Here is a 14,221-nt window from a genome sequence, read left to right on the forward strand (position 1 = left end):
GTGAGAGTCCCTTTGTCGCCAGCAGGGGTAAGAGCTCTCTAAACTTTGCCCAGGCTATTCTTATTCTAGCAGCTACACTTTCAGCACACCCACCCCCACTACTAACTTGGTTGCCCAGATAGCGGAAGCTATCGACTACCTCTAGTTTTTCACCCTGGTAAAAACCCAGAACCAAATGGTTGCAATGCAAACTTCTTAAAATACAATTAAGTCTTTGTTCCCCCACCCGCGTGCGGACGCGCGTGTCTTGAGAGAGAGAGAAAAAAACTCTCTTAACTGACACTAAAGCCTAGAAGGAACTATTTAAGACTATTTCACAGAACATGATCAAAGAATCATAATTAAAAACTTGTGTCTTAGGAGGGTCATTGTGCCAATGATAACAACACACACACTCATTGGTTTAATATTCAACAAACTATTTGATCATTTGTTTAATGTGCTGGTTAAACAATCAATAGATTGTTTTTTAGTCAAAGTCCTTTTGTCTGACTAGTAAACAACCAATCGATTGCTTAACCATCACATTAAACAAACGATCAATCAGTTAGTTGGTTAGATATTAAAAAGCAAGTGACTAACAACAAAGAAGTGAAAAAGAACCAGTGCATGTGTTTATTATTATTGGTGTGATGACCCTCCCAAGAAACAAGATTTGCTTCAACACACAAATTCGCATAAGAATCATGAAAACCAAATACAAAACAAAAATAATTTTATTAAAAACCTTTATTAAAATATCTTTATCTCATGGAATTCTGAAATTTGTTCAATCTTGAAATATGTCTCACCAATTAATCGATACCTTCTATCATGTCAATGAATTTTCTGTCTGAAAGGGTTTCTTAAACCCAATGATTTAGATATTATTCTCTATAGCTGTATGTGATGTGCTTTGAGATCCACTGTTCCCACTAAGAATTATTTCCCATTCTCTCTAAAGTTTATAAAACTCCTATGACATCAATGAAATGCATGTACCAACACCACCCAAAAATGTATACCTTAAGGAGGTTATCAGCAAAATAACCAACTTCACCCACCACTTGCGTTGGAAGGCAATATTCTACGATAAAAATGCCCATAATGAGCCACAAAGCCACAACAATAACATTACATAATCTCTACCTAATTAACTAAATTAATGGCTAACTAGCGCAATCGACCTGTTTCTTCCTGTGTTTGTTTCTCCATTCTCTACATGATTATAATTATAAACTGCGGTTTACACGATAAATTACCTGCCTCTGGATACCTTCTAACAAAGACGGTACCCACACAGGTAATCTCCAGGAGTGCCTTCGGATTTAATTATCCCTTAGTTGTTTAAACACTTCTAGCCTATCACTTGAATGTTTAAACAATCGTAACTTATACCTATCTATCTATCTATCTATCTATCGATATATATATATATGTATGTATGTATGTATGTATGTATGTATCTATCTATCTATATATATAATTATTATAAGATCTGGTAATTAGTCATATATTAATATATTAATTAATATCGATTAATTATCAGGGGGCCAGCACATTTAAAGAATCAAAGAGATTCAGAAATATTATCTGCAATCTCAGGGGATTAAGGTACATTTTAAAAAATAACGTCGACCACTAACGTGGACAATTAATGCGCTAGAAATAGATCACATCTTGTGTCTATTAAGACCTAAAAAGTTCTCAACATGAAATATAGCAGCATACCAAAAACGTGAGCGGGCAAGACATTTAAAATCACACCATTAAGCTGTAATTAGCAGAACCATATGCACGTGCACCCATGGCGGTGGGCAACTATGTATACGATTCTGATAATTGCTGTTACATTACAAATCAGGCTGATGAGGAATAGACAAATGGTAAGAATTTGTTAAATCCGAAACCTGGTTCCTGTTTAATAACTTTTTAGGTCTTAATAGACACAAGATGTTATCTATATATATATATATATATATATATATATATATATATATATATATATGTGTGTGTGTGTGTGTGTGTGTGTGTGTGTGTGTGTGCGTGTGTGTGTGTGTGTATGTAGTTGTACAAAATGCCACTGTATTGTTAAATGGTTAAATGTTACACATGAGGTATGTAGTCTTCTTCTATCCTTTTGGTGTTGTGATACAATTATGAACGTACTTTAACCTATTTTAATTAAGATGAAAGGAAAATATAAAATCTGAAACGAAAAAGCAAGATGAGAAAATTTTAAATATAATAATTAATATCTAATAAAATAATAATTAATTAAGAAATTTAATATATGATTTTATTGAAAGGTGTTGGCAACAGTACTCTAGTGGTTATACTTCAATCACAGTTTAAGTTTTTGTGTTTGTAACATTGACTACTACAGTATAGGTAGTAGTATACAAGCGATTATACTATAACCCAGGCCACAACAATACAGATACTACTATACTAGTACCTATGCATTCAAGTCCCATGTCTTGTTACCATGCAGCATTGCACTTCTTACACAAGCCTCATACAGTCTGCCCTTCACCTTGAGGAAGAAGCATTTCTGGCAAGCAGGGGTAATAGTTCCCTAACCTTTTCCTATCCTGTTCTTACTCTGGAGACTATGCTTTTAGAAGACCCACCCCACCCCACTGATAATTTGGTCATCTTAGTTAACAGAAGCAATCAACTAAGTCCAGGCTCCCTTTTCAGCATTTAAAAGGATCTGTTTTCTATGAGTTCCCTCAATATTTATTACCCCTGTACCCATATAGAGTCCATGTTCTCTGTCAGCCTGCTACACTTCCCGTGCACCCAGTTTAAACTGGGTACACTGTACAGTATTCCTACCGACCCCTTTTCTGCACCCGAAGCATCACCTTCTCCCTAATGATCACAGAGTCCTGTCTTTCTTAAACTTTAGTCCGTACCAAGTTTTGAGGTCTTTCAATTCCACATTTTGTTTCCAGATCTGAAATTTCCAAATCTTTTACAGATTAAACAAAGTCACCAGCAGACAGACATTCTGGTGAAAGGACTGCAATGAACAAGAAAAGATTAAGGACTGAGCTCTAAAGGACCCCATTGTGTATACTAAATTCATTGCTGAACTTGTTACTGACTACATCTCTGTGCACAGTTTGTACGGCCCTCACGAGCAATTCATTTACTCCCAGATTCCTTCGTTCTCATAATGTTATTTGAACACATCCCTTAAATATCATCAGCTACAATAAGGAGAGCAATGTCCTTCATCTTGGATGTCGCCAACAGAAGGGGGTCATAAGAGCTGTCCTTCAGTTCGTCTGCCTGCACTGATTGTGGTGTGGATGACTGTCAGGAATTCATTGATGAGAAACAGCAGGATTTAAAACCGGTTTACTAGAATTTAATTAAAAACCCTTTCCTCATGGAAAACTTCCTCGATGAACAAGCAGTTTGTTAAAACAGACATCATTTAAATTTGATGTTTAATATTCCCACAAAACTACAGAAATTCTGAAACCAACCTTTAACCATCCAGTATTTTTCTGTTCAGTTCTTCTCTGACAAAAGTTGTGCATAATGTGGTTACAATTACATTATCCAGTATGACCTTTTTATTTTTATTTTAAATGATGAGACATGTTATACAGGGGATTTCACTGTTATTTCTAGCATGTCATGTGACCACATAGCCTTCTTTATTAACTCAAAGGAATTTATAGAAAAACTACAACTCACCTGTAATTATCTTAAAAATTACTGCCATGGGCCCCAGAAACCTCCGTGGAAATTGGGATTAGAAGCTGGATCTCCATTCGGAAATCGAGGCTTCACAGCTGTAGCATTATAGAGGGCCAAGCGAGTAAGCATGAACTCCACAACATTAAGGTTTTCAAGTGAAACGTCATAGTACTCATTCGGGTCGGCTGTGATATTGAATAACCAGATATTTTTTAAAGGAGTCGCTTTGGAAAAGGTAGGTAAATTCAGGTGTGGTGGTGGAATCCATTTGTCGTTACCTTAAAATAAAAATATAAACAAACATTTAAATAACGCTTAGTTTTAGAATGGTGGCAGCTGATGAAGAAAATGTTCTCTATGTGGCCTGTGTGTTTTCTGTTCTGTTTTTCATTTTGTCCACATTTTTTTGTGACGTCCGATCATGGTCTATGCCAGCTCCTCTGGCCCCTGTGCCAGTGGCACGTAAACAGCACCCATTACACTCTTGGTGTGGTTGGCGTTAGGAAGGACATCCAGCTGTAGAAACTTTGCTAGATCAGACTAGGGCTTAGTGCAACCTCCTAACTTCCCAGACCCCAGTTGAACCATCCAACCCATGCCAGCATAGAAAACAGACATAAACAATGATGATGATGATGATGATGATATACTCTTTTACTTGTTTCAGTCATTTGACTGCAGCCATGCTGGAGCACCGCCTTTAGTCGAGCAAATCGACCCTAAGACTTATTCTTTGGAAGCCTAGTACTTATTCTATCGCTCTCTTTTTGCCGAACCGCTAAGCTACGGGGACGTAAACACACCAGCATCAGTTGTCAAGCGATGATGGGGGGACAAACACAGACACACAAACACATACATACATACATACATATATATTTACACATATATACGACGGGCTTCTTTCAGTTTCCGTCTACCAAATCCACTCACAAGGCTTTGGTTGGCCCGAGGCTATAGTAGAAGACACTTGCGCAACATGCCACGCAGTGGGACTGAACCCGGAACCATGTGGTTGGTAAGCAAGCTACATACCACACAGCCACTCCTGCGCCTATAATATATGTGTGTGTGTGTGCGTGTCTGTGTGTTTGTTCCCCATCACCACTTGACAACCAGTGTCGGTGGGCTTGTGTTCCCAAAACTTAGTTCAGCAAGGGAGACCAATAGAATAATCACAAGGCTTTGAAAAAAACATAAGTCCTGCGGTCGATTCATTCAACTAAAAATTCTTGAAGGTGTTGCCCCAGCATGGCCACAGTCTAACGACTGAAATAAGTATAAAGCAAAAAATTACCCAGGAGCACCACAAGTCATCAGAAAAAAGTAGCTGAAAGAAGTGCATGAAGAGTACATAAAAAAAGGGGTGGAGAAAAAGGGATCAGGTGTACTGTTGGTGAATTTTGGGGAGCTGCAAGTTTTGAAGGATGTAATGTCCCAACAGCAAACAACTGATGGGAGTAGTTTATTCCATGCTTTGGCAATTCTGAGTTTGAAAAAAAAAGGTTTCCAAAAGTCATGGGTGCTGTGTTGTATTTTTTTGATTTTGTAAGCATGTCCATGGGTGTTAGACATGGGATTCAAAATGGTGGCCAAGGTTGTTGTTGAAAAGATGGGGGATAATCTTGTGGGTGTCTCCCAAGTCAGTTGCCAGATGTTTGAGTTTTAATGTCCAGGGACGTCTTAAGATATGACTTCAGTGGTCAGTTTTTGATAAATCTAATAGTATGAGCTGTGGCTGGTTAGTAATGTATTAGAATTTGATGAATATTTCTGGACTTAAGTTAACCAGGGTGTTATCATCTTATAAAGATGGCTGGGTAGAATTTGAGGGAAATTTTGCTGTTTTTTCCCCATTTTGTGCTATTTCTTGGAAGCTTCAACATTAGCTTGAATTTTTTTTAGAGAAGGTCCAGTTACTTGTACATGAAAGGTCATCAATTAAACTGTTCAAAATGTAGGGAGGAAGTTGATGTCCCTTCAGAATTATAACCCTACTCACAAATATCTCCCTATACATAGAAAACTTTGAAAAAGAATAAATTTACCTGGATTCCCGGTGATAATTTTCCAGTCTCCATATCTAAGAGCAGCTCTTATACGGGTGTCAAATATATCGGGGAAATGAGATTGTCCTTTAGGTTTGTGTAAAGGGTCGATGTTGTGAAGAAGCTCTTTGCGGGCACTAGGGGTACCTTCACTAGAAAACAATGGGAGAACAGAAAAGAAGAAAGAAAGGAATATTAAAACTGGGAAAATTTGTATTTTAAAGGTTATTGCTTTCTGGTATATTTTAGTTTAATTATGTCATACTGAGAACTTTTAATAAGAATGAAATGGCACAATACTTGATTAGCTCAGATGAGAAATTTTAAGATGTTTGTAATGAGTGGCTGAGTGGTTAAGAAGCATGTCTTGCAATGCCTTGTAGCCATGTGGATTTGAGTTCGGTCCCACTGTGCAGCAAATGCCTGCTATTGTTGCCCTGGGATGACCAATGCCGTGTGAGTCAATTTGATAGATGGAAACTGTGTAGAAGCTTATCATGTGTGTATGTATTTGTCCTGCACCCCACAAACCCAATGCTTGACAATTGGTGTTGGTTTGTTTCCATCCTTATAACTTAAAGGGACAAACTGAATAAGTACCAGACTTGAAAAGAGAAAAATACTGCAATTATTTGATTCAAAGCAGTGCTCCAGCATGACCACAGCCCACTGGTTGAAACGATTAGAAGAAAATAAATATACAGTTTTTATGAATCTTCTTCGTTAGCTCCAATAACAGAATAATTCATTTTAATTCCAATAAACCTGATTATCTGTTTCAATTGTTTTTCCATCATGCTCTAGCATTATAATCTTTCTCTCTTCTTCCCAGCTACTCCTACCCACCCTTATATAAAGTTGGGCAGCCATGTATCTCCTCCATAGCAACACATCTGTTCTTGTCATTTTCTCACAACTTAGCCTTTCAACATCTGACATAACCCCCCCCCCCCCCCCCCCACTCCCCACCTCTAAAATATATTCTCACTCAGTCGAGGGAGAGGTTTCGTTTTGTTTCTTATTTTGCAAGTTTCATGGAGACCTTACTAGTGTTGATGTTGTAGCTAGAATATTTAACAATTCTCACACTCAAAAATCGAACCCGCATCAGTATCATCATCATCATCATCGTTTAACGTCCACTTTCCATGCTAGTATGGGTTGGATGATTTGACTGAGGACTGGTGAAACCAGATGGCTACACCAGGCTCCAATCTGATTTGGCAGAGTTTCTACAGCTGGATGCCCTTCCTAACGCCAACCACTCAGAGAGTGTAGTGGGTGCTTTTACGTGCCACCAGTATGAAGGACAGTCAGGCGGGTACTGGCAACAGCCACGCTCAAAATGGTGTATTTTATGTGCCACCTGCACAGGAGCCAGTCCAGCAGCACTGGCAACGACCTCGCTCGAATGTCTTTTCACGTGCCAGGAAGGCGACGCTGGTAACAATCACACTCAAATGGTGCTATTTACGTGCCACTGGCACGGAAGCCAGACAGCTGCTCTGGCAATGATCACGCTTGGACGGTGCTCTTAGCGCTATGCAATGCAAAAAGAAAGAAAAAAAAAAAAGGCAACTCAAGAAGACGATCACAGTTTGCTAGAATATTGCCAATGGCATCAAAATAATCTGACCATTGAAGACTTTGTGTGGAATCAGATCTTACAAGAATTTCATCTTTGGTGTAGTTTTTCTGACCACCCACCCCCCATATATGCCCTGCATTTTAACCACCACTGACCGATGGTGAATAGTTAACATCAGACTGGACACAGGAACCAGCAGCTGGGCTGGAGCGCGGTCACAACACCAAAACAATGGATGATCAGTGCCCACAACAAACAATGATCAACCAGCATCGCATCAGAGACTACCATCATACTTCGTCCAAGAACAATAGGCTTTGAACTATCTCACTGTTTGTCGTTCTTAGTAACATTGTCTTTGCTGATGGCAAATAAATAAATAAATATTTTATGAAATATCTCCAACAGGTTTTGGCATTCCTTATTGTAAGAGGGCCATGAAAAAAAATAAATAAATAAAAAGCAGTGAGAACATATTGAAGAATGGTTGGCGTTAGGAAGAACATTCAGGTATAGAAACGATGCCTAAGTAAGACATTGGAGCTTAATACAGTTCTGCAGCTTATCAGATACCAGTTGATACCAGCATGGAAGAGAGACATTAAATGATGATAGACAGACAGACAGGACAAACTCCCACAACCATTCCTTTTTCAGAGCCGTTTGAACTGTGTAAACCATGCCCAACTAACCCCTAACTAACCCCTAACTACAACCAACAGCCACCAATCAGTTGTCACTGCCGACCAGAACTGCTTACCTCAACTCATCTCCTATTACGACATCATACTACAGTTAACTCTTGTTACTCTCCACAGCCATAGTTACCGTGTGTGTGTGTGTGTGTGTGTGTGTACAACCGCTAGGCTCTAGCTAACTCTACCTACTACCAGCCAACCCCTACCAGCTTCTAGCTGGCACCAATAACCCCCAATATACTTTCTTGTAGACACACACTCATTCGTCTACTGAAATTGACAATATGAGTTGTTCCCCTTGCATATGGCTCTTTGTGTTTTTTTTACGCTATTAAATCGTTATAGTTTTTCGTGTAAAGGCGGCGAACTTGGCCAGGTCGTTGAGCACTCCGGGCGAAATACTTAGCGGCATCGCGTCCATGTTTGCGTTTTTGCTTTTTCATTGGGGTCGATGCAATCAACTTCCCCATACGCTGAAATTGCTGGCCGTGTGCCTAAACTTGAATATTTTTCATGTAAAGTATTTTTCAATTGCGTAGTTGTGGCTGATGTGGGTGTCACGTAAGTGGCACTCATGCCGGTGGCACGAAAAAAGCACCTTTCGATCGTTGGGCCTCACTGAGGCAAAGTGGCCAATGCCGGTGGCACGTGAAAAGCTTCTTTCGAGTGTTGGGCATTACGGGACCGAGACCTTTTTCATTATGTCGTGCTTGAGAAGAAGACCCCCCCAAGCCAAGTAAAATTGAAGTCGTAGAAGATAGCGGTGTCACGCAAATGGCACCCGTGCCAGTGGTACATGAAAGCACCCATTACACTCTCGGAGTGGTTGGCATTGGGTAGGGCATCCTGCCATAGAAAACCAGGCCAAATCAGACTGGAGTTTGGTGCAGCCTTCCAGCCCTGGTCAAACCGTCCAACCCATGCCAGCATGGACAGTGGACGCTAAACGATGATGATGATGATGATAAAAGAAGGGCTTAGGAAAGTCCTGCAGGCGCTGGTGGTTTACAACCTCCGAGGTGGTTTTACAAACAATATCAACATTAATAAAACACAACAAGCATGAGTGTGTGTTTAAAGCATTCCGCTTCACAATCATGTGGATCTGAGTTCGATCCTACTGTGTGGCACCTTGGGTAAATCAGTTTTATCTTAGCCTGAGTCAATCAAGGTGTTACTGCAGGATTGAACACAGAACCACACAGTCATGCCTGCTGCATTATTTAGCTAATGTTGATATGATACCGTGTTAAGTGGTTCTCCGTCGCTTATGACGACCAGGGTTCCAGCTGATCCGAACAACGGAACAGTCTGCTTGAGAAATTAACATGCAAGTGGCTGAGTACTCCACAAACACGCGAACCCTTAATGTAGTTCTGAGGGAGATTCGGCAAGACACAGGATGGGACTGGCCCTTTGAAATACAGGTACAACTCATTTTGGCTTGCAGAATGGAGTTGAGTGACATAGGTTAAAGCGTCTTACTCAAGGACACAACGTGATACCGAGAATCGAACTGACGACTTTAAAGTCGTGAGCAGAATAGTCCAAACCACTAAACCACACGCCTTGGCCTACAGAGGCAACGTCACTTCCCTAAATCCGTGGATTTTGTGATTAAAAATATTTAAACAAAAAGGAAAAGATTTAAAATACAAGGGGAACAACTCTTACTGCCAACTTCAGAATTTCTTCCACGTGTTTTGATAAACTATGAGAATGCTTTTTGTCTGTTATTAACACAGAATATTAAATATTATTAACTGGTGATGTTAGGTACGAATAACAGCCGGGCTGATAATGAAACCAAAGCAATCCAGAAAAATAGATAAAAAAAAAAAGACTGGAGTAGCCCGAATAAGCGAAACAAATGCGTAAATGCATAAATTGTCATCATTAGCGATTTCTCCTTTTTAATTGCTGGACAGATTAATTTAAGTTTATTATGGTAGCATCGTAAAAAAGAAAACATTTCTTAGACATAAGACGCGTCAAATGTGGTGCGCAAGAAAGACGACTGCGCTGGTATGGTCATGTATGGATGAGGGCAACTGTGAGGAAATGCCACGCCCGAACTCTGGAAGGAACCTGTAGAAGAGGTAGACCCAGGAAGACATGGGATGAGTTGGTGAAGCATGATCTTCGAACATTGGACCTCACAGAATGCAATGACAAGAGACTAAGACCTTTGGAGATATGCTGTGATTGAGAAGACCCAGAAACTAAAGGGGGATCACAGCCATGGCCAATGCCAGTGGTGCATGTCTGGCCCATTTAAGAGGACCCTTGATGCGTCAGGTGATATGATATGCTTGAGAAGGCCTGTTGAGTCAAGTAAAACCAAAATCACGGCAGTAGCCAGCGCCCCTTGACTGGCTTCCGTTCCGGTGACACATCAAAAGCACCATCCAAACATGATCGATGCCAAACCTGACTGACTGGCTCCTGTGCCAGTGGCACATCAAAAGCACCCACTCCACTCTCGAAGTGGTTGACGACATTAGGAAGGGCATCCAGCTTTAGAAGCCTTGCAAGATCAGATTGGAGCCTGGTGCAGCCGCTGACACTCCAGACCTCAGTCAAACCTTCCAACCCATGCCAGCATGGAAAACGGACGTTAAATGATGATGATGATGATGATGATGATGATGATGATGAGTGTGTGTGTGTGTGTGTGTGTGTGTGTGTGTGTGTGTGTGTGTGTGTGTGTGTGTGTGTGTGTGTGTGTGTGTGTGTGTGTGTGTGTGTGTGTGTGTGTGTGTGTGTGTGTGTGTGTGTGTGTGTGTGTGTGTGTGTGTGAACACACATACATAGTTAAGAAAACAATGGAGCAGCTCTCCAGCTTACCAGTTTTCAATCAAACTGTCCAACCCATGCCAGCATGGAAAGCAGATGCTAAATGATGATGATGATGGTCGCACATGAGATGCACCATTTTGAGCGTGGCCGTTGCCAGTGCCGCCTGACTGGCCTTCGTACGGGTGACACATAAAAGCACCCACTACACTCTCTGAGTGGTTGGCGTTAGGAAGGGCATCCAGCTGTAGAAACTCTGCCAGATCAGATTGGAGCCTGGTGTAGCCATCTGGTTTCACCAATCTCTAGTCAAATCGTCCAACCCATGCTAGCATGGAAAGTGGACGTTAAATGATGATGATGATATATAGATTTATATGTGAACACACGTACATAGTTAAGAAAACAGCAGAGCTATAAAGAAAAAAAATGAAACCTGTTCATGGAATGTTAGCATACCTGATAGTTGACCACTGGTCAAAGCCATCGAGGGGTTTGGTCCCATTCAAAAAACCTCCAGCCAATTTGACCAATGTTGGGAACCAGTCTGAGACATGTATTAAGGCTTTGGAGCTGGTTCCTTTGGTTTTCAGTAACTCACTGGTAACAAAACCAACACCATGAAGTCCACCTTCCCAAAGAGACCCCTTCCACCCTCGAAGGGGCCAGTTGTTGCCCCCTTCCAGAATTTGACCTCCATTATCTAAAAATAGATGGAAAAAAAAAAAGATAAAGAGAAGTTCAGAAAATTATTAATTAATGTCTGGTAAATAAAACAAATTAAATGACAACTTGAATCATCATCATCATCATCGTTTAACGTCCGCTTTCCATGCTAGCATGGGTTGGACGATTTGACTGAGGATTGGCGAACCAGGTGGCTACACCAGGCTCTAATTTGATCTGGCAGAGTTTCTACAGCTGGATGCCCTTCCTAACGCCAACCACTCCAAGAGTGTAGTGGATGCTTTTACGTGACACCAGCACGAAGGCCAGTCAGGCGGGTACTGGCAACGGCCACGCTCAAAATGGTATATTTTACATGCCACCTGCACAGGAGCCAGTCCAGCAGCACTGGCAACGACCTCCATCAAATGTTTTTTCATGTACCACCGGCACAAGTGCCAGTAAGGCGACGCTGGTAATGATCACGCTCAAATGGTGCCATTCCCGTGCCACTGGCACGGAAGCCAGACAGCTGCTCTGGCAATGAACACGCTCGGACGGTGCTCTTAGTGCTCCACTGGTACAGGTGCCATCACGATTTCGATTTCGATTTCACTTGCCTCAACAGGTCTTCGCAAGCCGAGTTTAGCGTCCAATGAAGGAGAGGTTGGCATGGGTGCCAGTCGTCGAATTTGGTTTGATTTCAATTTCACTTGCTTCAACAGGTCTTCACAAGCAGAGTTTAGTGTCCAATGAAGGAAAGGTACAAAAGTATGAACCATCAAAGAGGTCAGCTGTCCTGTGGATGTGAATATCTCTTTGAAAGAATCAAAGAGCAATACAGTATGGACATCTGCTTAAAAGACTCCAGCTTCTAAATCCGGATTACTAATTTACATTTACACCAACAATAATTGGTGCACTTGGTTCTGTAAGTAAATGCTTAAGTGAGAATTTGGATAAGCTAAGGTATTCAGAAAAAGAAACCAGCCAAGTAACTCACAAATTGCAAATACAATCTGTAAGTGGAACAGTAATGCTGTGTAAGACTTATCCCAAGTTCAAAATGTGAATTTGTTTTTTGTTAACTACATTCCAATGATGGAGTTTTGTATCTTTGTTAGAAACCAGCTCCATCCTCAGAGAGGAAGAATTTGAATAATTAAAAACAGAAGAGGACGTGTGTGTGTGTGTGTGTGTGTGTGTGTAAGTAAACAAAAAAGAATGAAATGAAGAATGAAGCAAAATCAATTGTTGCTATCTTTTTAGATAAATTAAAAGACAAATAACAGATGTTTATTTCATATCATCATCATCATCATCATTGTCGTTTAACGTCTGCTCTCCATGCTGGCATGGGTTGGACAGTTTGACTGAGGACTGGTGAACTAGGTGGCTGCACTGGGTTCAATCTGAACTGGCAAAGTTTCTACAGCTGGATGCCCTTCCTAAAATAATTTTACATTACATTCCAACCGGTTTTAACTCTAAGAGTTCTTCAAATGGAAATTGGAAAAGTAAGTTTTTCAGTAGTACTGACCAAGGGAGATTTACAGGTAGATACAGTAACGAGAATAGATAGAGAATAGATAATCTTCCACCAAACCTTAGTCACAATTTATGTTCCTAACACTAGATTAATGATATCTAAGTTATTTTACTAAATTCTTTGTTATATTTAAAACTAATTGATAGAAACACTGAGCATCTCAAAATAAATACAGTAATGAAAGGGTTAATGATATACAGGTGGGGTGCAAAAGTAAGTATCACATCAATGTTACAAGACTTAATTCATTAAAATTATTAGCTCATTAAATTAATTAGCCTCATTTTTGATATTTCCAGTGTCATTAATCATAATAATGCATTTATTGTAACTTTTAATTTTTTTAAATAAAAATGAGTATTTTGTGTTTTCTTTTTCCAAAACTGTATCCTTACTTTTGCACCCCCACCTCCTGTATTCTATCTCTGACCAGCATGTGGACAGGTGTACCTGTGTACCTGTGTGTGCACCTGGGAGGCCAGTCATTGTCTGAGAGTGTTCTTTATATTGTCCTTATACAATGTCTAATAACTGTGACAAATCAAAGATAAAAGGACAAACCTGTGGAGAAAACCAGGACAGTGTTATTCCATAAGCCTTTCTTCTTCATAGCGTTGGTAATATTGCCAATGGCTTCATCCATGCAAGCTGTCATTCCTGATAGGGAAACAAGAGAATACATTTTCTAAAGAATTTCCATTATGACATAAATCCTTAAAATTTAAATGGTTGAGAATATTTACAGAACAAACAAAATAATAAAGATGGAGAGCTTCTTAAATTGCGGAAAGGAAAAAGTTTATTTCATCAAAAGTGGACAGAATAGAGAAATGTTAGTCTATATGAGTGGGTTTCAATCCCTCTTTTTTTTTTTAACTCTGGATCCCTTTCGATCCTCATAAACATTTGATGTTTTAAAAAAATCCTCTTCTATTTTTAGAATTAAATATTCTAAGGAATTGCACCTAAAAAAATAAAAATACAGGGTGAGGGGCAATGGGAGCAGATAAAGGATGCTACTGGAAATCTTCAGCTTTGACCCTGCACACAGGAGGCCACAAGGTGATGGTCATCTTTTAATTGTATTTTGCTGATCCCTCATCAAGGCAATGAGAAAGTTCACACCAATTCTATTAATTTGCTTAACGAGGTCATAATAACACTGAAATGTGTCTGAAGT

The 14,221-nt window shown here is 40.0% G+C and overlaps 1 protein-coding gene across 1 annotated transcript in view; it reads right to left on the reverse strand.

Moving 5' to 3' along the window:
• Nucleotides 1-1,966: 1,966 nt before the first annotated feature.
• Nucleotides 1,967-14,221, reverse strand: part of LOC106872930 (arylsulfatase B) — a 24,125-nt gene continuing 11,870 nt past the window's right edge. The window contains exons 5-9 of the mRNA XM_014920106.3: nucleotides 13,603-13,698; nucleotides 11,286-11,529; nucleotides 5,745-5,896; nucleotides 3,694-3,974; nucleotides 1,967-2,188 (exon numbers count right to left, since the gene is read on the reverse strand). Of these exons, the coding sequence (XP_014775592.1) occupies nucleotides 3,712-3,974; nucleotides 5,745-5,896; nucleotides 11,286-11,529; nucleotides 13,603-13,698 (755 nt within the window). The 3' untranslated portion in view covers nucleotides 1,967-2,188; nucleotides 3,694-3,711. The remainder of the gene's footprint in view (nucleotides 2,189-3,693; nucleotides 3,975-5,744; nucleotides 5,897-11,285; nucleotides 11,530-13,602; nucleotides 13,699-14,221) is intronic.

This window comes from Octopus bimaculoides, chromosome 2 (assembly GCF_046866305.1).
Source record: "Octopus bimaculoides isolate indiv1 chromosome 2, ASM4686630v1, whole genome shotgun sequence".
NCBI lineage: Eukaryota > Metazoa > Mollusca > Cephalopoda > Octopoda > Octopodidae > Octopus > Octopus bimaculoides.